The sequence below is a fragment of the Schistocerca americana genome, chromosome 4 (genome assembly GCF_021461395.2).
Source record: "Schistocerca americana isolate TAMUIC-IGC-003095 chromosome 4, iqSchAmer2.1, whole genome shotgun sequence".
NCBI lineage: Eukaryota > Metazoa > Arthropoda > Insecta > Orthoptera > Acrididae > Schistocerca > Schistocerca americana.
Genome location: NC_060122.1, coordinates 286,104,113 through 286,128,035, shown reverse-complemented (window position 1 = coordinate 286,128,035; position 23,923 = coordinate 286,104,113). Strand labels below are relative to the sequence as shown.

Genomic DNA, 23,923 nt, shown 5'->3' with positions numbered 1-23,923 from the left:
AGGATTGAGCTGGGCTTAAAGGCAGCAGAAGAGAAGTTGCAGGGCAGTCTAATTAATGTTGTGGGTGTCACTAGAGAGACGCCAATAGCAAGCAATCGGGAAGGAAAGGTAGTGGTAATACTTATCAACCATTTGCTATCAGCTCTTCAGATGGAGAAGAAAGGAATTATGAAATGCAACAGGCACTGCTAACATCAATACCAGTTGTGCAAACATATCCAGAGTGTAATCATGTACATCCAAACAATGCTGTGGCGGCAACAGACAATACTGCATGCTTGCTTCCTTTATTAATAGATGTTGGTCTCCTCCATCACAGGCAATTCCCAGTTTTTTCATCTGAGAGTAAGAAAATGAACCTCATAGTGTTTATCAGAACTTTTCACAATGTGTTACCCTGCAACTGGGCAGAAGCACAGAAGATCCAATTCATTTTAGGGTACACACATGGCAATGTTTTTATTGTGGGCAACAGATATGGCTGAGGGATGCCATACCTATGAGCAACTTGAATGGACTGACTTTAACAAATATTGGTCCACAGCAGTCTAAGAAAGGCTATGTCAAGCAATTTTCAACCCAAGACCATTCAGTAGTAAACATGACGGACTGAGGAAGTATTTCGAAAAATATTTAAACAAAACCAGTTATTGGACAAACCCAGTTTCCCACATGGACATATTGAAAACACTGAGAAGTGACGTGCCCACCCGTATAAGGAAAAAACTGACCACATACCTGAAAATGATAGAGTATTTCTTATCTGCAATCAACTTGGTTGACCTAATATATGAAGAGGGGCCGTCACAAGCACAGAACATTAATACACAGTCCGTGTCTCCATGAAATAGTCAACTGCAGAATGTCAACGGTGGCAATAACCAACATGGTTGGCACCCATATTTCCCATGCAACAACAACAACAACAACAACAACAACAACAATAATAATAATAAAAGAAATAATTATGATGGGGGAAGCCAAAAGTACAAACAAGTTTTCAAAGTAATTGCAATAGACCGGCTTATATCAAACAGAAGAGCTGTGGCCAGATAGTTCACAAACCACCTCCCACATGTGATAATAACCAATACAGTAATTTGCAGGAACCGAATGCAAATAGACCATCCAGCAGACCTCCACCTGGCAGTTACAATCAACGTAGTAACAATTATATATGGTGGGGGTCAAACAATTTAATTCCAGGGCAATAAAGAACACGAACTGGCGGGGTCAAACCCACAACAAGCAGGTAGTTAAAGTTACAATGAAGAGGCTAACCCTCCAACCAATCAGGAAAACTAACAAGTCACAATAAGGAGACCTATAAAAGGGGTGGGGGCATGGAATTTGTTCCAAACTACTTTCTCAGATATGAACAAGGGGGGGTAGATATGAAAGAAGAACTGTATCTTGTGTATACGTGGACAAGGAAAAAACTTCCTGGATTTCCCGGTTAAAAACACACTTTTTCCGTGTTAAGTGACAGTATACTTTTCCTCAGAACTGTAAAACTTATCAATTTATCGAGATTGCTACGCGCTTTTGTAAGCCAGTCGTAGCTCACATCACACGATCTCGCCAGCCGATAGCATTATCACTATTAAGTAACTTGGACACACAAATAGGAAAAGTTAATGGTTTAAATTAATATACATAGTGTTGCTACAAGAAAAGCAAAGCTTTCACATACAATATTGGTATCAGGCGATTAATAAGCTACAAGAGAAGCTAAACTTTCACGTATAACATTGATCTTCTTTGCACGTGTTACACTTTAAGATACATCACACAAATGTGCCAGTAAAATTTTTAATAACAACATAAATGTCTGATCTTCTGGGCTCGAAATTATTCTAAATGGTCATCCTCGAAAAGTTGATTTTTAAATGAGAGTCAAACACTCTGCGAATAAAGAAATTCATCGCACATAGTTCATCTTGGGTAAAAGAAAATTTACTTTGAAAGTAACGCTTTTCAATCAATCATTTGCGATATTTTCCCGTGACCTGTTAGAAAGAGGTTCGTTTCAGCAGTCGCCAGAGAGCGCCAGATAACAGGTGTGTCAGCGCTTGAGCAGCTACAATGACGCAAGAAGCCCCTATGTTCGTACGTGTAAAACATTAAAAGATCTTACGTTATGTCATAAAAGAAACAAGACATCAGAGGATATTCCAAGAGCATCAGAATTTCGTGAACCATAATAATGTGCATAATTCAGTTTAAAGTGCACATTCGTACATCCAGATTGGGTTGTAAATTTTCTTGGAGTACCATTACTGTATTATTTCATTTTTGGTTCTTTATTATGGCATAATGCCATATATGCAAGAAGACGAAAACATGCTCTTTTGAAATGCAGAGAACAGTTGAAACTGCCCAATAGTGTGGAAATAAACATTTCGTAACAAACAAATTGACTGCCACAGCAGAAAAGGTGAATAAAAACCACATTTCTTTAGCAAACTGACAATAATAACTTCATTGTTCTGCAAGGCGATTAATGCTTGACTGAAATTGCCGCCCGGGGCAGATACCCGGTTTGCTCCCAGCGAAAATGGCAGCTTGCGCGCGACAGTAAAATTTTTCCGAGTAGCATCTCGCTACTGCTTATACAGCTAACAGCCACACTTTTGTAGCCAGAAGTGGGAGAAGGTACTACACATACGCAACTCAACTGCGCATGCGCACGGGCCCGCACGCAACTGCGCACACAAATCCATTGTAAACAGTTGTGACGTTACGCTCACTGGAGGCAATTTGTTGTTATGAAGCATTGCATAGTATTCCTAAAGCCTTTGACACATTTTGCTGCTGGCAGATGCTTGTGTGAGGACTGTGTTTTGTTGTTGTACATGGCACATTTCCTTTGCAACTTAAGTTTTATTTTAGTTTTTTTCTCTCGTTCATGTTTTATTGCTGCAGTATTATTCTGCAGTAGAGGGATACAGCAATGTTGTTTGTTTGAATATTATTTCTTACCAGTCAAAATAACAAAAATTTAACTGAAAAGTAAAACAAAAAAAATCACGAAATTCTAAAAAATTCCTGGGTTTTTCCCGGTTTTCTCCCAGATGAAAAAATTCCCGGGTTTTTCCCGGATCTCCCGGTTGTCCCACGTCATATACACCCTGGTATCGGGAAGATGTAACAATTTAGACAAGGCAAATAAGGAGTCAGTGCAAGCTGTCACTAATGCCCAGACATGTGATTTAGATGTACCTCTGGTACTTAATATGGGTTCACTGACAAGTGTAATAACACAAGGTCTATTTAACGAGCTGCAAATTCTGGTGCAGAATTGTCATATTCTGACCGCAGTTGGGAGCAAGTCGAAAGGAGTTAAACTTCAGGGGTTAATACCCATTACCATCAGCAATTGTTCTCTGAAATGCATTTTTCTGGTAGTGGAAAAACTTGTAGTAAACTGTCTTACTGGAAGGATACCTTCAGACAATACAAAGTACAGATTGACATATGGCAAGAAAAACGTTTCTTTACCACCAACAAACAGAGGTCATCAGTAACTTTAATTAAAACCAACACAACAGAAAATACACTCAAAGCGAGTATTGTTAGAGTAGAATTCTCATATCCAAACGTACTGATTCTCGATAAACAAGGAGCTGTCTGAAGAAGACGTGACCCCAGAGCCTGTCCAAACCAAGGTAAGTGAATCCGCTTGTTTGTCAGATGATCAGAAGAAGGAGTTACAAGGAGCAATACTTTGGTATGCACATGTATTTAGGAGGTGCAAGAGGTAATAAAGGGTTACGTGTATAAAATGGACGTTTACCCACACAAATCATTCTGCTTTTCTTCATACTCAATTCCATGGGCAAAAGGAGAATCTGTGAGGGAAAAAATTGGAAGGATGATAAATTAGGAGGCCATACAACCCTCCTATTCCCCAGTTGTAGCTCTATTTTAGCTATCGCCAAGCCCGATGGTAGCATGAGGCTTCTGTTTGAGGCCCAAAAGTATAAACAAAATCATTGTTCCTGTCAGGACATGCCTTGACTACACTAAACAGTTACTGAAGTTTCACAATGTTAAATACCTTACTATAATCAGTTTAAAACTGTCATATTGACAAATAGCATTTCATGAAGGGTCTTTGTGAGTGGGGGTAGGAGCTGTGAATTCTGCGTTTTGCCGTCTGGCTTGAACGTGAGCGCGGGTGCAGTCACCACAACTACATCAGTTAACGTTTCAACAGAAATCAGTGTAGATACTGCTATAATCTCCTGACAAGTCCTCCAATATATGTGGCTTACGTCAATAGAATATATTTCACAGTTCTCCACAGCTAAAAGTCCATGGGGGTATATCTGGATATGGTTGGTGGGCAGGAGAGGGGGCGGGAGCAGGGGGGGGGGGGTTACTCAATGCACACTCTTTGTCCATTCCAGTGCCCCTGCATCCTGGAAAACTCGTGCAACCACATGGTAGTGTGGTGGCACCCCGTCCTGTTGGTAGATGACATCATCAGCTCCATAAAATGCATGTATACTTCATAAAATTAACTCATGTAACATTTCCAGGTACACTTCTCTAGGGACAGTATCAAAGAGAAAGGGTCCTAAGGCCCTAGATGGTATTCAGAACCCTACATGAACCTCTGGTAAACTGACCATCTTATCCATGTGAACAAGTGATTTTTCAGAGCCCAGTAGGTGCAATTTTGCTGATTCAGTGTTCTATTAGTTTTAAATTGGCCCTCATTAGACCACACCAACTATTCATCTCCAGTCAACATTTGCTAATATTTAAAAATGAATATGAACGGTCACAACTGCAATGAACTTTATCTCTTTATAAGTTTATTGCGGTTGTGACTATTCATACTCATTTTTAAGTATTAAATACACTGCTGTGCTCCAGAGAAAGATGTTCTCAAAAATTATATGCTGATATTATTTGCAAAATTTTATTCGATAATTAGCATCATCACTTAACTGCATGCAGTAATTGTAGGATGTAATAAGTGTTAATCATCACCTCATGTGCACAAGCATAACAGACTTCTGTGGAGAAGCATCAAACTTGTCAGACACGAGGGTCAATGAAGAAGGACTTTTTGCTGTACCATGGTCTTCCAAAACTTTTCGTGAATATCACAAATCATTCCATGCATCTCAAACATATCAGGAATGAGTTTAATTGTTAGACAGGTTGGGAGTTTTGTTTCAAACTCCTATTTGATAAACCACTTCAAAATGGATTTTCACTGCTTGAATGTCAATTGTGATTCAGCCATTTTGTTTTCTCACCAACATGATACCTGTTGAGTGAGAGGCCATACTACAATATAATCTGAATTTAAATTTCTTGCCAATATCAATATCCAGATACAGTGGGACAGCGGATGTATAGATATTTGACAGACTCTGTATATAAATGAATTAGCAGACAATACTAAATAGTAACTTCATATTTCTTTGCATATGATACAGTTATCTATAATGAAGAACTATGTGAAAAATGGTGCACAAGTATCTACTCAGATCTAGATAAGATTCCAAACAGTGCAAACATTGATAACTTGCTTTAAGTGTAGACACACACAACACAGTGCATTTCAAAAAATGGAGGAAAGTAGTATCTTATGACTACAAAATGAATGAGTTTCAACTGGAACCAACCAATTCATAGAAATATTGGAGTAACAATTTGAGGGGATATGAAATGGAATGACCACATAGGCTAAACTGAAGGTAAAACAGGTGGTAGATTTCAGTTCATTGGTATGATACTGGGAAAATGCTGTCAGTCAAAGGAGATTGCTTACAAAACACTTACGAATCTCATCCTAGAAATTTTCTCACGTGTATGAAACCTGTACCAAATGTGACGGACAGGGGATATTGGATGTGTACAAAGAAGGGCAGCATGAATGGTCACTGGCTTGTTTAGCTCAAGAAAATGCTGAAAAATCTTAAGCAGCAGATACATGAAGATAGGCACCAATTATCACATTAAAGCTTACCTACAAAGTGAAGAACCTTTTATATTAATTACAGCCTGCACAGAGCCATTAAAGCAGTCATTCTTCCATGCTGCATATGTGATTGTAACATGTGGTATAATGCTAAGTACCTTCTGCCATGCAATTCACGGTAGTTTGCCGAGTATGTAAGCAGATATAGAATTATATTTGCATATAATTACAGACATGAGAAAATAAATGTATACCTTATTTCTTACTTTTAGGTATTGAATAGTTTTAAGAATATGCACAGAAAATGGAAACCAAAAGGAGAAAACTTCAAAAGAAGAAAAGAAAGATTTGCAAGTAGAAATATTTAAAGAGTTTAAAAAGTATACATTCAACACAAAAATAAACATACTTATCTTGAATCTTCTGTGGAAATAATTTACGGTTTCTTGGCTTATTTACTGGGCTTCTTGACTTTGTAGTTGGACTATAACAAAAATATTTCTTAAATAACAATATTTAAACAATCGATGCATGGAGTACAGAAACACACAACAGAAAACAGCATTCAGGCTAACTTTCGAGCAGACAACCAAAACACACACTCCTGCAGTCACGGCATTACACACAAGCCCAATTTTGAAGACAGCACATTTGACAGTAGGGTTCTGTAAAAATCTATAAAGTTTTAGACACACAACAGTGTACAAATAAGCTGTGTTGTTACACTGTCAGTACCTTTTCCTTCCCTGGGAAATTAAATTTTTACCTGTACAATTACATGGTTGTTTCATTGTTCTATAGCTATCTTAAAGTTGGATTCTTTATACGGTTTGGTCCCCACAGCCTTTCTCGTTCACAGTTTACATTTTGTTAATAAAACTGCAATAGAATCAAGAGAAGTCTGAATTTTTAAGAATCTGTGTCACCAAAATTTGATTTTATGATCTTAGCACGTTTTAACTCTAAACAGTGTGTTTCTAAGAATTTAAGTAAAGTTTTGTGTTCATTAAAGATAAGCAGCACTGCCACAGCCAAGGAATGGTTAACTAAGATTGGCATCCAAGGAAAGACATTTCACCCACAAATGTTTCCCCGAATACTTACTATTATTAGAAATGTGAAAGTAACTGTCTGGTATGTTTTCACAACCAAATTGCTGAACCAATTTCAATGAAATTTGGTATGGAGGTAGCTTGAGCCCTGAGAAGGAACATAGGCTACTTTAAAAAGCAACAAACAATGGCCCTAAGAGGGTGAAGCAAGGGATCTACCATCTTTACTTCAGTAAACATAAACCACATAAATTATTAAATTGGTTGCATAGTGTATAGTTACTTCAATGGCAAGCTGCAAAGATGTACACTCCTGTCCAAGCCCCTCTGCATGCACTGCTTGGCAGTGATGCTGCCTGTACGCCAAATTGTGCGTTGGGGCAGGGCACACATCACAAGCTATGCTACCCCAAACACACACACACACACACACACACACACACACACACACACACACACACATGCGGGCAGCTGAGGTTATTGCATTTACTCATCCTCACTCATCATAACAAAACTACTGATATGCGAGCACAGCCAGTACTTGATATTTTAATCTGCTGGGAGGGGCAACGTAATTCCTTTAAGCACTCTTTTTTGGATAAATAAATTTTTAACTTGGTCTTAAGAAATTTAATGTTGTTAATATTGCAGATAAGTTCAATCACATATCATAGAAAAATTCCAGTTAGAAAACACAATATCAAATGTATACAAAATTTTCTGGTAAATAAATACATACACAATGAAAATTCGCCTAAGAGGGAAAGTGTGGGTTTTATGAGCAGTTGTGACATCATACAATATCTAAGGGAAATTCTGATCATAAAGTTTTTTGACTAACAAGAAAAGGCCAGCATGCCTTTTGGATATTGTATCACACTTAAATAACATGAAAGTTAAGCAAAAGCGTAATCTTTTGCGGCTTTTGTCATGCAGTGGTATAGACTGGAGCAGTGAATCTTTGAATCTGTACTGTTGCAACTCAAATGCTGTCTTCAGTACGTAGATGGTGCTTTCATCATGTGGCCAAACAGTAAAGAGGAACTGTATAATTTTCACTATTTTTTAACCGATAGCATGCCAACATACAGTTTATGATGGGGACAGGAAAGCAAGGTATGCTACCCTTCCTTGAAGTGAAGTGACAGAATCTGGACCAATACACATTAGCCAAGAAGTATACCAGATCAGTGATGCACGTCAAAAAGTGAAGACTGCAGAAATTATTTCTAGTAGTAAAGGGTACAACAATCAGTTGCAAATGATGTTTATTGCATATCTATATTTCAGTCACTGTGTGGTCGTATTCAGTGCTAAAAAAATGCAAAGAACCAGTTACAATAAAGTAACATGCATGCCTTACTGAATGTATTGTTGCATAACCTTTAAATGTAAGTGAGTCATAAAACAAATACTAGTACATGTGAAATAAAACATGAAAACCACTTGTAAATGCACGTAGTCCCAACTGGACAATTCATGTCAGAGGTTGAATTAACACTGAGGCCACTGTTTATAATTACACCACAGCTGGCTTCAGTGTATATCATACCAATCTACAGTGTCCTCCTTACATGTACGATGTATTGAAAATATGTATTAAATTTAATTTACAATACGTATGTTTTATCATTTTATTTTATATATTTTTTAAAAATATGTACATAAAACAATAGGGTAGTTTTAACTAAAACCAGCGATTAACGTTTTACAGTTATACATGGTGGTAATTGGCAAATACCTAAGCTAATAATTTTTTTGATTAAAACCTTGCTATATACTAAGTACAGTTAAAAGAATTGGAACAGGCGGGAGTGGTCCTATAAGCTGTCGTGCCATCATTAGTATGTTGAAAGGCCAGAGATCTTTATGCTTTAAAATGTTCTCTGTTATGAGTTTAGTACACAGAGCCACTATAATTTACACAGTTCAGTGTTAAAATTAATTAACTATCATCTACATCATGTAATATCATGGGAAATAGAATGGTTCAAATTGCTCTGAGCACTATGGGACTTAACATCTTAGGTCATCAGTCCCCTAGAACTTAGAACTACTTAAACCTAACTAACCTAAGGACATCACACACATCCATGCCCGAGACAGGATTCGAGCCTGCGACCGTAGCAGTCCCGCGGTTCCAGACTGCAGCACCTAGAACCGCATGGCCACTGCGGCCGGCTCATGGGAAATACAATTTCATTTTTCTCCAGAAACTTCGTACTCTTATGCTTCCTAGCAGGAGTGTAACCATTATTGTCAGATCAGTGTGTGTGTATTGGGACTGGTGCATAATAGCTGAATCCCAATGGTTTTTAAATAGTTCCCAAAACCGAGCTGAAGACAGTTATATAACTAAGGTCAATAATTACATGCATAATTATGTCAATGGCATGGGTAACAAAATGGTGAACAAAAGGCAGAAAGAAAATAGTTTGAATATAGGTGACAATATCAGTGATAAGAACATTTGTTTAACATACTATGGTAAAATTAGTGACAGAGTGGCCTTCCATTTTTAGAAAACAAAGTAAATGTGGCATTTTCTATTACGGGTAACTTGGGTAGAATTTTAAAAAATAGTATTAAAAAAATCTTTTCCATAAGTCAGGTCACTATAGAATTGAATGTCTTGACTGCAATGCTTGCTATGTGGTACAAATTGGTAGATGGCTGGAAGCCAGGTTCAGTGAACATGTCGCATTAAATTGTCAAAATGCAACAGAAAAATTAACTTCACTGTGCACCTCCTTGAAAGTGGGCACATTGTACCAGTTTTGTCCTCACACACGAGGATGCTCCATCCATGCGAGAAGGGAAGATGCATGGCCTGTTGGAGGAGCTTGGAATCTTCTGCCATCATGCTTCATCTCGTGTGGCATTGTTTAATGAGCAGGTGGCCACAAAAAACACCCAGTTTTGGGAACTGTTTAGAAATCATTGGGATCCGGCTACTATGCACTGATCCCAACAGCCACACTGATCTGACAATAATGACTTAGCTATGATTACACTACTGTTAGAATGCATATACGGGTAAGTACAAAGTTTCTGGAGATAAAGGCAATTTATTTTTCACTTTATTATATGGCGTACTGGATAGTTTATTAGTATTAATACCAAATTGTGTAAATTATAATTGATTCATAAATGAAACTCTATGGCAACTTATAGTAACATTCCTGTCGGTTCAAATTCTACTTAATAACAATAATAACAACAACAACAATAATAATAATAATAATAATGGTTTTAATAAAAAATATTAATATGAAATTTGAACAATATGTTTTGTATTTTTAAAACTATGTTCAACTGTAAAATGATCAGCAGTAACTGATGCCACCAGTTCACACAGTTACTACCATGTATAGCTGTAAAACATTAGTCACTGATTTATTTGTTTTATGTGCATAAGTTTTTACAGAGTATAAAAAATAAATAAAATGATGATATTCAATCAGAGCTGCCGGGGATAACGGTCAAAGGCTTTGGGTGAAACCTTTCCATTGTGCCTGTCTGCAACTTAGCAGATCATCTGTGATACTGCAAAATATATTCATTTCCATCCGCATTTACATTTTCTTGGATGCAATAAGGGGACCATAATCTAACCACAAAGAACACCCCCACACCATAACACCACCTCCCCTGTACTTTGCTGTTGGCACTAGGCATGATGGCAAGCAATGTTCTCCAGGCATTCACCAAAGTCAAATCCTTCAATCAGATTGCCACCAGGTATAGCATGTTTCAAATCACTCTTTCCAATCATCCTTTGTCCAGAGGTGTTGCTCATTACATCTCCTCAAAAGTTCCTTAGTACTGACTACAGAAATGAGGAGCTGCTTGACCATTATTCCTGCTCCCTTTCCACAGTCACTGGACTAACTGAACTGCTGATAGAAACATGGAAATCAAAGGTGAGTCCTTCCACTGGTTTCATGTGATCTTTTACTACCAACCTGTGTAAAGCTAAACATAAGTGCATGAGATGTGCCTAGTCTTGGTTTACCTGTGGTCATTCCTTTCCACTTCACCATCACATTAACAACTGACTTGGGCACCGATCGAAGGGTTGAAATGTCCCTGATGGATTTAGTACTCAGGTGACATCCAATGACAAGTCCACAATCAAAGTCACTGAGCTCCCCTGCGTGACTATTTCTACTGTTACTGCTTCTTTGCCAACAACACGATACTCCCTGCCCCTTTTATACTTGCAGGTTCACCTCTTCTGACATCTAGCAGTCAGTTACACATTACATGGAGCTGTCTGCATACTTCTGATCAGATCGGGAATGCGACTATCCTGGCAGTAAATACCGCACATTAGTCTTCGCAACAACATGATGAAGTCAGATACTCAGGAAAGTTTTATTGAAAAAATAAAAATTCTCTAGAACACTTGGCCTCTTCCCCATTTTGGTTCTTATTTGTCCCCATTTCTTCTACTTACCTGTATGCTTCATTTGTTGTTTGTTTGCTCTTACAGACCTAGACACTGCTGAATATTTCTCTGAATCACTCACAATGCATTTTAAAAACCTGCTCATATAGTATTACCGTTAGGAACAAAGCTTGAGAGTAGGAATTGCACCAGACACAGATTAAGTCCATGAGTTGGATTAATAATTATTGGTCTGGTACATTAGTTAATCAGAATGTGAATTTTAGTTAGTTCCCCCTCCATATTAAGGTGACGTTAAGAATTGATTCCTGTCTCAGAAAGAGATGCCAGACCCATGGCTAGTGAGACCCTGCAATGAAAGTGAACATGTCATGTAGGTGGATAATATCTGCTCCTCCCTCAGAGAGGAGAGGGTTATTGCTTGGGGGAGGTTAAAAAGGAAGAGAAAGTCACTTAGGCCCCAGGATGAGACTATCCATCTGTAGTTAGGGCTGATGTGGACGAAGATCACTACTATAGTCCACACTACAGGTGCATCCCTCTCAATCTGGGGTCTGAGTGACCTGCCTTTCTATTTTAACCTCTCCCAAGCAATCTCCCCCCACCACCAAAGTTCTCCAAGGAAGCAACTAATGGTTCCGAAAGCTAGGATAGTGTCATGTACCTCTACTTTTCTTATTTTATTTTGGCATCTGAGCAGGATCATTATCACTCAGGAGGGAGGGGGAGAGGGGGGGAGGGAGGGGGAGAGGGGGAGGGAGGGAGAGGGAGTGATGGGGAGGGAGAGGGAGTGATGGGGAGGGAGAGGGAGTGATGGGGAGGGAGAGGGAGTGATGGGCAGGGGGAGGGAGTGAGGGGGGAGGGAGAGGGAGTAAGGGGGAGAGGGGGGAGGGGGAGAGGGGGGAGGGGGAGAAGGGGGAGGGGGAGAAGGGGGAGGGGGAGAGGGGGGAGGGGGAGAAGGGGGAGGGGGAGAAGGGGGAGGGAGAAAGGGGGGAGGCAGAGGGAGAGAGGGGGAGGGAGAAAGGGGGGAGGCAGAGGGAGAAAGGGGGGAGGCAGAGGGAGAGAGGGGGGAGGCAGAGGGAGAGAGGGGGGAGGCAGAGGGGGAGAGGGGGGAGGCAGAGGGGGAGAGGGGGGAGGCAGAGGGGGAGAGGGGGGAGGCAGAGGGGGAGAGGGGGGAGGCAGAGGGGGAGAGGGGGGAGGCAGAGGGGGAGAGGGGGAGGCAGAGGGGGAGAGGGGGGAGGCAGAGGGGGAGAGGGGGGAGGCAGAGGGGGAGAGGGGGGAGGCAGAGGGGGAGAGGGGGGAGGCAGAGGGGGAGAGGGGGGAGGCAGAGGGGGAGAGGGGGGAGGCAGAGGGGGAGAGGGGGGAGGCAGAGGGGGAGAGGGGGGAGGCAGAGGGGGAGAGGGGGGAGGCAGAGGGAGAGGGGGAGGCAGAGGGAGAGGGGGAGGCAGAGGGAGAGGGGGGAGGCAGAGGGAGAGGGGGGAGGCAGAGGGAGAGGGGGGAGGCAGAGGGAGAGGGGGGAGGCAGAGGGAGAGGGGGGAGGCAGAGGGAGAGGGGGGAGGGAAGGGGATGGGGCGGGAGAGAGGGGGAGAGGGAGGGAGGGAGAGAGGGGGAGGGAGGGGGAGGAAGAGAGAGGGAGGAAGGGGGAGGGGCGGGAGGAAGGGGGAGGGGAGGGAGGGGAGGAGGGGGGAGGGAGGAGGGGGGAGGGGCGATGGGAGGGGAGAGGGGAGGGAGGGAGGGGCGAGGGGAGGGGAGGGAGGGAGGGAGGGGCGAGGGGAGGGAGGGAGGGGGGACGGGAGGGAGGTAGGTAGAGAGGGAGGGAGAGAGTGGTAGAGGGGGTGGGAGGGGGAGGGAGAGGGGGTGGGAGGGGGAGGGAGAGGGGAGGGACAGCGAGAGAGATGGGAGGGGGTGAGGGGGGTCGAGAGAGGGGGGTGAGGGAGGGGGGATAGTGAGAGAGGGGGGGAGGTAGGGAGGGGGGATAGCGAGAGAGAGGGGGGAGGTAGGGAGGGGGGATATTGAGAGAGAGGGGGGAGGTAGGGAGGGGGGATAGTGAGAGAGAGGGGGGGGAGGTAGGGAGGGGGGATAGTGAGAGAGAGGGGGAGGGAGGTAGGGAGGGGGGATAGTGAGAGAGAGGGGGAGGTAGGGAGGGGAGAGGGGGAGGTAGGGAGGGGGGATAGTGAGAGAGAGGGGGAGGTAGGGAGGGGGGATAGTGAGAGAGAGGGGGAGGTAGGGAGGGGGGATAGTGAGAGAGAGGGGGAGGTAGGGAGGGGGGATAGTGAGAGAGAGGGGGAGGTAGGGAGGGAGAGTTGGGGGGAGTACTGAATATTGCCTCCTGAATGCAAGTACTGGTCAGATATTCTGTCTCACTATTTAATGGTCTTATAGACTGAGTGTTCACATTTGCTTCTGCATCCTTCTAAGTGTCCTAACCTAGGCCAAACCATACCATGCCCTCCCACAAGGGTCAGACATCTACGAGTCTGTGGTTTGCTAACAAAGTGTGCCCAAACTGAGCATTATGTACCCTCTTCAGTTTTTGAAGTTATACTAGAGACCATACTGACCAACAACCACTTTCATTATATTATCTATTTGGACAGCTAATTTGTACCTGCATGCCACAGCAGTGTTTTACTCTTTTGTTATCTGAGAAGGTGTTTCAGTGGTTTCTCCTACATAAAGTAGCAAGGAGTTTTTCAAGTATAGTTTTTGCATGCCTAATTCCTGATATAAGCCATCATTCTGGTGCATTAAGGAGTCCTGTTTACTTTAAGATTCCCAATCCTTTTAACTTCTGGGAAAATTCTCACATAGTTTTCAAGATTAAGTTATTAGTTATTCAGGCAGTTTAACTTCATCAGAATGATTAGTTTGCTATCAGTTAAAGTACACAGTAAGCAAACACATGTTGTTTCTTTACTTTTTTCTGTATTTATTTCATTTGTTTTAAATATTTGGATCACGCTGACAATCTTCATGATGTTTCCACCATGCGTGTTATCTGCGAAATAGATACCCTGCACAAAAGCTGAACAACATTCACACTGCGCTTCTTGCATAAGTTGTCCAAATCAAAAGAGTGTCTCAAAGCTAACATCTTAGAAATGGTTCCCAATTATGAAACTAGATAATGAAATACTTCATTTTAATCCATTCCCTCAGCCCTCAGCTATCACCAAATTTGAGATTTATAAAGTGGTATTACATCTGGACTTAACAAGGTTAGATCAAGTACATCATCTCCTGTGGGCAATCCCAATGTAAATTGTTCTTAACATTATCTCCCCCAGCCTGGCAGACCATAATAATTTCACAGAGTAATAAAGAAAGCAGTGAAGAGATATATTCACACCACCTTGGGCATCTTGAAATGCTGTGGCTATGGCTTCAGAAGGAATGTGTTACTCTATTTATAAACAAAACTGAAGTGACACACACACAGCTACATACTCACCAGCACCTCAGTTTCTAAAAAAAATTATTAAATTACCTATCCATCAGTCCAAATGGAGTAAATGTTCAATCCTATATGCCAAGAAATTAAATACGAGGGCCGTTTTTTCTTCAACCTCCAATCGCTTAGTACAGAAGCTACGCAAGTGGCAGAAAGTGGACACGCGCTGTAGGCTACTGCGCAACTCTCGCACTACACATTCCGCCATTGCCGACCTCAAGGCACCAGTCTGCATTGCACTACAGCCATGTAAACATGGCTGCTGTTATTGTTGCTCCCGCCAAGTGTGAATTACGAAGTGTAATTCGGTCTCTGCAAGCAGAAGGGAACAGTGCAGCAGAAATTCATCGGAGAATGAGTGGAGTGTACGGTGATAACTTCACGACTGATGGTGTTTTGTGTGAATGGTGCTGAAAATTTGAAGATGGCTGAAATGACATGCATGATGAAGGGGGCCAAGGACAAGTTTGTCATTACAGCCGACCTTGTTGAACGAGTTAACAGAATGGTTAGAGAAAATCGTAGGTTCACCGTAACTCCTTTGTCTATGGAAAATTCAGAAGTTTCAAGATCTGTTGTACACTCTGTCATTACTGAATATTCAGGCTACAAAAAACTTTGTGCTCGTTGGGTTCCAAAAAATGTTGAAAGACGCCCACAAAAGTCACCAAATGGCGTCCGCTTTGAATTTCCTTGACCATTATCCTGATGAAGAAGAGAACTTTTTGAAATCAACTGTAACTGGAGATGAAACTTTGATACAATATGATACACCAGAAACAAAACAAAAATCGCAACAATACATGCATCCAAATTCACCAAACAAACCCAAAAAAATTCAAACATTCAACAACAGAAACGTTATGGCTACCATGTTGTGTGACCATAAAGGTGTGCCCGGAACCACTATCAATGCTGCTGTTTATTGTGAAACTTTACGACGTTTGTGGAGAGCCATTCAAAACAAATTAAAAGGAATGCTAACTTCAGAAATTGTGTTGATCCATGACAACGCTCGTCCACACACCGCTGGCACAACCCAACGGCTCCTTGAACAATTTCAATGGGACATTTTTGATCATCCACCATACAGTCCTGAGCTGGTACCTGGCACCCAGCAACTTTCACCTTTTCCCTGAACTGAAGACATGGCTAGGAGGGCAGCAGTTTCAAACCAACAAAGATCTTCAAAACAACATCAATGCTCATTTGAAGTCATTGGCAGTAACATTTTTGGAAGAGGGGTATTGCAAAGCTTGTCCACAGGTACGATAAATGTCTCAATCTTTTCGGTGATTATGTTGAAAAGTAACCAATAGTGTAAAAAACTTTTTGTAATAAAATAATTGTTTTCTGTGAACTTGTGTTATTTATAGCCTATCAGAGGTTTTTAAAAAGAGGCCCTCATATCTAACTCTGTTTTTATTAAGTAATCTTAAGACGTAAGTTACATGTGATACATGCAAAAAATACAGCTACTAACGAAAAGGAACCAGGTCCAGAAGAAAGTATTTAAAACTACAAAGCAAACAAAGAGAGGAACAGTCTAAAAACCACTTACTTGGGATGCACACAAACTTGTGGTGTAAGGTACAATTCACGACTGACGCAATGTGCAGATGTAGGTGTAGGTGTAGGTGTGAACTGAACAGAAGACAGAGGGACTCCTTGCGGCAAAGATTTCAACACTTCTTGCCTGAAAACCAACATGCACACATGCATACTACAGGGACATGCACCCATAAAAAAGTGTACAATAACCTACTGAAGACAACAAGCATTTGCGTTTACAAATAATCCTTATCTCTCTCTCTCTCTCTCTCTCTCTCTCTCTCTCTCTCTCTCTCTCTCTCTCTCTCTCTCTCTTCCCCCCCCCCTTTTCCTGAATGGGTAAAAGTTTCAAAAAGAAATTTTCGACATATGGTACTATGGATAGTGGGATACAACTTTAATTCTCTTAACTCTTATATCAACTAAGATAAGAAGCAAATATATTTTTTAATGAAATAATATGCATTTTAACAGCATTTGAAAGCTCTTGAAAAGACAAGCTGTATAACTCTTGCTAATGTTGGTGCTGAACCTTCTTGGAAAAATGTCTGAGAACTGTACTTAAACTGAAATGCCAGGTGGCCGAAAATGGCTATTGATGTGTTAACATAATTAAGCAAGGCGCCATCATTGTAAAAATAATTCTGATGGTATACTAGTTTCAACAGAAGCTGTTCACTTAAACCTGGAGATATCCACACCTTTGAAACAGCCTTCCTAAGCCAATCCTGGTATATAGAAATTAACATATAACTTAATTTACAAAAATCAATAGTTGACTCTGTATCCAATTCATATCAACTCGAGCCAAGAGGGAATTCATCTAATTCTAGGAGACTCAGTCTTTCTTATTGTAGCATATAATGATGGAGCCTGATTTGAGAGGGGGAGTGAGAGGGGACACTGAGGGTGAGTGGGCGAGGTGGAGGTGGAGGTGGAGGGGCAGTGGGCGAGGTGGAGGTGGAGGTGGAGGGGCAGTGGGCGAGGTGGAGGTGGAGGTGGAGGGGCAGTGGGCGAGGTGGAGGTGGAGGTGGAGGGGCAGTGGGCGAGGTGGAGGTGGAGGTGGAGGGGCAGTCGGCGAGGTGGAGGTGGAGGTGGAGGGGCAGTGGGCAAGGGGGAGGCAGGGGGCAGTGGGCGAGGGGAAGGGGAAGGTGGGGGTGGAGGGGCAGTGGGCGAGGGGGAGGTGGAGGTGGAGGTGGAGGGGCAGTGGGCGGGGCCGAGCGGAGGTGGAGGGGCAGTGGGCGGGGCCGAGCGGAGGTGGAGGGGCAGTGGGCGGGGCCGAGCGGAGGTGGAGGGGCAGTGGGCGGGGCCGAGCGGAGGTGGAGGGGCAGTGGGCGGGGCCGAGCGGAGGTGGAGGGGCAGTGGGCGGGGCCGAGCGGAGGTGGAGGGGCAGTGGGCGGGGCCGAGCGGAGGTGGAGGGGCAGTGGGCGGGGCCGAGCGGAGGTGGAGGGGCAGTGGGCGGGGCCGAGCGGAGGTGGAGGGGCAGTGGGCGGGGCCGAGCGGAGGTGGAGGGGCAGTGGGCGGGGCCGAGCGGAGGTGGAGGGGCAGTGGGCGGGGCCGAGCGGAGGTGGAGGGGCAGTGGGCGGGGCCGAGCGGAGGTGGAGGGGCAGTGGGCGGGGCCGAGCGGAGGTGGGCGGGGCCGAGCGGAGGTGGAGGGGCAGTGGGCGGGGCCGAGCGGAGGTGGAGGGGCAGTGGGCGGGGCCGAGCGGAGGTGGAGGGGCAGTGGGCGGGGCCGAGCGGAGGTGGAGGGGCAGTGGGCGAGGCGGAGGTCGAGGGGCAGTGGGCGAGGTGGAGGTCGAGAGGCAGTGGGCGAGGTGGAGGTCGAGGGGCAGTGGGCGAGGTGGAGGTCGAGGGGCAGTGGGCTAGGTGGAGGTCGAGGGGCAGTGGGCAAGGGGGAGGTCGAGGGGCAGTGGGCAAGGGGGAGGTGGGGGGCAGTGGGCAAGGGGGCGGCGGGGGGGCAGTGGGCGAGGTGGAGGTGTAGGGGCAGTGGGCGAGGTGGCGGCGGAGGGGCAGTGGGCGAGGTGGCGGCGGAGGGGCAGTGGGCGAGGTGGCGGCGGAGGGGCAGTGGGCGAGGTGGCGGCGGAGGGGCAGTGGGCGAGGTGGCGGCGGAGGGGCAGTGGGCGAGGTGGCGGCGGAGGGGCAGTGGGCGAGGGTGGCGGTGGAGGGGCAGTGGGCGAGGTGGAGGTGTATGGGCAGTGGGCGAGGTGAAGGTGGAGGGGCAGTGGGCGAGGGGGAGGGGGAGGTGGAGTGGCAGTGGGCGAGGGGGAGGGGGGAGGTGGAGGGGCAGTGGGCGAGGGGGTGGTGGAGGGGCAGTGGGCGAGGGCGAGGTGGAGGTGGAGGGGCAGTGGGCGAGGTGGAGGTGGAGGTGGAGGTGGAGGGGCAGTGGGCGAGGGCGAGGGCGAGGTGGAGGTGGAGGTGGAGGTGGAGGTGGAGGTGGAGGGGCAGTGGGCGAGGGGGAGGGGGAGGTGGAGGGGCAGTGGGCGAGGGGGATGTGGAGGGTCAGCGGGCGAGGAGGAGGTGGAGGTGGAGGGTCAGTGGGCGAGGGGGAGGGGGAGGTGGAGGATCAGTGGGTGAGGGGGAGGGGGAGGGGTAGGTGGAGGGTCAGTGGGTGAGGGTGAGGGGGAGGGGTAGGTGGAGGGTCAGTGGGTGAGGGTGAGGGGGAGGGGTAGGTGGAGGGTCAGTGGGTGAGGGGGAGGGGTAGGTGGAGGGTCAGTGGGCGAGGGGGAGGGGTAGGTGGAGGGTCAGTGGGCGAGGGGGAGGGGTAGGTGGAGGGTCAGTGGGCGAGGGGGAGGTGGAAGTGGAGGGTCAGTGGGCGAGGGGGAGGTGGAAGTTGAGGGGCAGTGGGCGAGGGGGAGGTGGAGGGGCAGTGGGCGAGGGGGAGGTGGAGGTGTGTGGGCAAGGGAGAGGTGGAGGGGCAGTGGGTAAGGTGGAGGGGCAGTGGGCGAGGGGGAGCGGGAGGTGGAGGGGCAGTGGGCGAGGGGGAGCGGGAGGTGGAGGTGCAGTGGGCGAGGGGGAGCGGGAGGTGGAGGGGCAGTGGGCGATGGGGAGCGGGAGGTGGACGTGGAGGGGCAGTGGGCGAGGAGGAGCAGAGGTGGAGGTGGAGGCCTCTGTACTTCCACCTCGACTGACATCTCTGCCCGAACTCTTTGCCTTTACATATGTCTGCTTGTGTCTGTATATGTCTGCTTGTGTGTGTGTGTGTGTGTGTGTGTGTGTGTGTCTATATATATATATATATATATATATATATATATATATATATATATATATATATATATATATATATATATGTGTGTGTGTGTGGGGGGGGGGGGGGCGCAAGAGTGTATACCTGTCCCTTTTTCCTCGTAAGGTAAGTCTTTTCATTCCCAGGATTGGAATGACTCCTTACCCTCTCCCTTAAAACCCACTCCTTTCGTCTTTCCCTCTCCTTCCCTCTTTCCTGATGAAGCAACCGTGGGTTGCGAAAGCTTGAAGTGTGTGTGTGTGTGTGTGTGTGTGTGTCTCTATCAACATACCAATGCTTTCGTTTGGTAAGTTACATCATATTTGTTTTTAGATATATTTTTCCCACGTGGAATGTTTCCCTCTATTACATACATAATGTAAAAACATTGACAACACCAACAATAGTTTAATCCAGAAAATTTAAGACAACTCCTTATATTTTTAATGGCAAATTTGGGAAAAACTTTCATCTTATAATCGAATAAATATGGTAAGACATAAAATTATCCTTTGTCATTTCCTTCCCCTACAATTGCAGTAAGGCAGACATTTAGTAAACTTTGTACAACTGGTGTCAATATTTCACACTTTGCATAACTTGACTGTACAGCACGCGAAACTGAATTAATGTGCTTTTTACAGTAAGAACCCTTTATACAGGTCATTTTCTTCTGGACTGTCATCACAACCTTGACAAATTTGAGAAAAAGACATCATTTCATCAGGCTGTATTTTAAACTCGCACTTGATTCAGAACATATCACCCTCGTCTCATAATACAGAAAATGCACATAATGTGTAATTTATGAATGATGGGCTCCATGTGGTTCTCATGTTGTGCAGTGACAGTAAACCATAAAGTTACCAAATATGCAGCAACCAGTCACAAAATCATGTTTTATTTATTCACTTTTGCAAATCAATTTCAACTGATTAACAGCCATCATCGGTGCTTTCAACCAATATATGCCCTAAGTAGTAATACTGTCTAAAGCAGAGGTGAAACAAAAGTCATATGTTTGACCTCTGCTTAAGACAGTATTACTACTTAGGGCACATATTGGTTGAAAGCACTGATGATAGCTGTTAATCAGTTGAAACCGTTTTCAAAAGTGAATAAATAAAACATGATTTTGCGAGTCGTTGCTGCATATTTGGTAATTTCATGTGTAATTGTGTGCAACGTGGACATCAAAGTCCATGATCTCGCGACGCACAGGGCTATGAAACAGATCTACACACAGTTGCTCAGGGTACTGTCTAAACTGTCCTTTACACAGATTGTGAAATAAATGTTTCACACATGACTTCTACCCACCTCAGTACAAGTAAAATAATGGTGACAAAGTACAGTACTGTCATATCAGCTACCCCTCAAGTACAAAGACACATAACAATGCTAGAATGTAGGAAGATTAGTACACATACATGTTGCAGGTGACAAAAGAACACACTACTTTCTTTCTAGAGGACCTACATCACAGCATAGTGAAGAAGAAACATTTAAGAAGTAGCAAAGAGACAGTGCAGAAAAAGTTCCCTTTCATGCTTCTCTACACAATTTAAGTTCAGTGGAGTGCAGTTCCATCAATCTGCCAGTCTCTAACATGAAGGACATTCAGTAATTGAAGAGACAAATTCATGTAGAATTTACCTTATCCTCCTTGCAGTCCAGATTTGTCTCGCTCTAATTTTAATTTGTTTACTCTACTCAAGAAGACATTATGTGGAAATAAAGTTCCACAACAACGAGTTGGTCAAAGAATGTATGGATAAGTAGCTCAAACAACAAGACACAAACTTCTTTGCATCATGTATAAAAAAAGGTAGTACATCATTGGGACAATTGTGTTAATGGCAGGGGTTAAGTTAAAAAGTAGTAAATGTCTCATTTTGTAAAAATAAGCAGTCTTTTTTCTTCATATTGCATCAATGACAGCAAAATTTCACACAAAATTTGGCACATATTACACCAATGTGAAATTGTCACTAAATCCAAATATATTTCTCTTTTCTTGTGAGGCAAGATATTCAAAGGAATTTCTATTTTTTTGCATAATGTTCCAATGAGCGTACGTTAACAATCTGTGGCAAGTTTTCTAGCAAGAATGTAGCCTGCTATCCAATTGTCAAGGGTAATACTCCTAGTTCCCTTTACTGGTTCAGACATTGGCAGCTATGTTACTCACTTTGAAGAAACCTCCACATTGTTGCCCCACACATACTTCCAAATTATGTATATAGTATGTCTCTGCATCTGCAATTGTTTGTTTGTTTTGTTGCGCAAAAAACAACTGGGGTCATACGCACCCCAGTCAAAACCACAGAACACAAACACAGAGAGGAGAAAAATGACTATACATCAGTCCCAACGGACAGAATAGGAGACAGCTAAAAACAGGCGGGTGGAAAAAAGGCTAAAATAAACCATGCAAAAATGGAGATCCAAAACTAAAAATTAAATGGCCTTTGCCATATTGCTTCAGCAAATAAAAAGTACAACACGGTAGACATCCTGTGCATCATTCGCTAAAACGACTGGTAAATTAGACAGCAAACCCAACGTGGAACGTAAATTTTAAAAAAAAGGCATTCCAGCAGGAAGTGGGGAACAGTTAAAATTTGGGCGCAATGCATTCAAAGTGGCAGGGTAGCACCACTGAGCAAATGACTATGGCTAAAAAGGCAGTGCCCAATACGTAGCCGAGTTAAAATAATCTCCTCCCAGCAAGAGGGCCCAGAGGAGGTCAGTGCCAGGAGAGGCTTAATAAGCCGAAGCTTATTCCCTTAAAGGGAGGACCATTGGCTGTGCCAAAGGGACACCACCTCCTGACAGATGGTAATGCAGAGATCATCGGAGGGAATATAAGTACTCGTGGGCTGAGGTACAAGGACTGCAGCCTTGGCAGCAGCATCAGCAGCCTTGTTTCCTGGCAGACTGACATGACCAGGGATCCACAGAAACTCGACATTGGCTACACATAGAGTGAGCAAGTGACAGTTTTCCTGGACCCGCTGCACTAAGGGATGAGCAGTGTATAGTGCACAGAGACTTTGGAGGGTGCTGAGTGAGTCTGAGCAGAGGACACAATTGGGAAGGCTGTGTCACCTGATGTACTACGTGGCCCGATACAAGGCGAAAAGCTCGGCTGTAAAGACTGAGAATGTGCCAGAAGCTTATATAGATAGATATGGGTGCCAATGACGAAGGCACACCCGACCCCATGGTCAGTCCGAGAGCCATCAGTTTATACAAAGGTATTATCGCAAAGTTCCATGCAAAGGTCATTAAAACTGAAGGCGGTAGACCGAGGCTGGAGTAGTGTCCTTAGGAAGTGAATGAAGGCCAAGGTTAACATGGGCCACTTCATGAAGCCAAGGTGGTGAAGAGTTCACACCCACTGGGAAGGTTGCAAGTAGCATCAATTTAAGGCGCAATAGCAAGTGGCGAAAGTGGACTCCAGGAGGTGACAGAGAAGAGGGACAAGCCCCATACTGATGATCAAAGGAATCATCAAACAAGGAAGCATAGGAAGGGTGGCCACACATGGCTGACAAATGGCATGCAAACCTGCTGAGGAGAAAGTCACGGCAGTAGGGCAATGGTAGTTCAGCATACAGACTCAACCGGGCTGGTGTAAAAGGCGCCCATTGCCAAACGGATGCCATGATGATGGATAGTGTTGAGATGGCATAAAAAGGATGGGTGTGCAGATCCATAAAGCACCCGTAGTCGTTTCGAACGGACAACGGACCAGTACAAACGGAGGAGGGTGGTTCGATTGGCATCCCGGGAAGTACCATTGATGAGACGTAGGACACTGAGGGACAGCAAACAGCGGGCTGCCAGGTAAGATACGTGGGACGACCAAGAGTGTTTCCTATCGACCACGAGCCCCAGGAATTTCGTAGTGTCAATGAACAGAAGGGCAACAGACCAAAGATGGAGAATGGTGGGAGAAACCATTTGCGCCGCCATAAGTTCATACAGACGGTTTTGTCAGGGGAAAAGCGAAATCCATTGTCAATGTTCCAGGAGTGAAGACGATCAAGACTGCTGAAGACGCCACTCAGTGAGACAGGTTCGTGGAGAACTGCAATAGATGTAAAAATCATCAAGAAAAAGGGAGCTGGAGATGCCCAGTGGGAGACAGGCCACTATAGGGTTAATGGTGATAGTAAACAGGACGACGCTCAGGACAGAACCCTGAGCACACCATTTTCCTAGATAAAGGTGGCCGACAAGGCAGAACCCACACACACCTTGAAAACTCTGTCTTGTAAAAATG

The 23,923-nt window shown here is 44.5% G+C and overlaps 1 protein-coding gene across 5 annotated transcripts in view; it reads right to left on the bottom strand.

The window, feature by feature from the left end:
• The window catches only part of LOC124612987 (rho GTPase-activating protein 11A-like), a 98,078-nt gene that overhangs the window by 7,901 nt on the left and 66,254 nt on the right, over window positions 1-23,923 (bottom strand). For 2 of the 5 annotated variants that reach the window (XM_047141524.1, XM_047141526.1), the window contains exons 8-9: window positions 16,417-16,551; window positions 6,351-6,425 (exon numbers count right to left, since the gene is read on the bottom strand). In XM_047141524.1, coding sequence (XP_046997480.1) covers window positions 6,351-6,425; window positions 16,417-16,551 — 210 coding nt within the window. The remainder of the gene's footprint in view (window positions 1-6,350; window positions 6,426-16,416; window positions 16,552-23,923) is intronic. The other 3 variants (XM_047141527.1, XM_047141528.1, XM_047141529.1) reach the window with 2 other exon arrangements.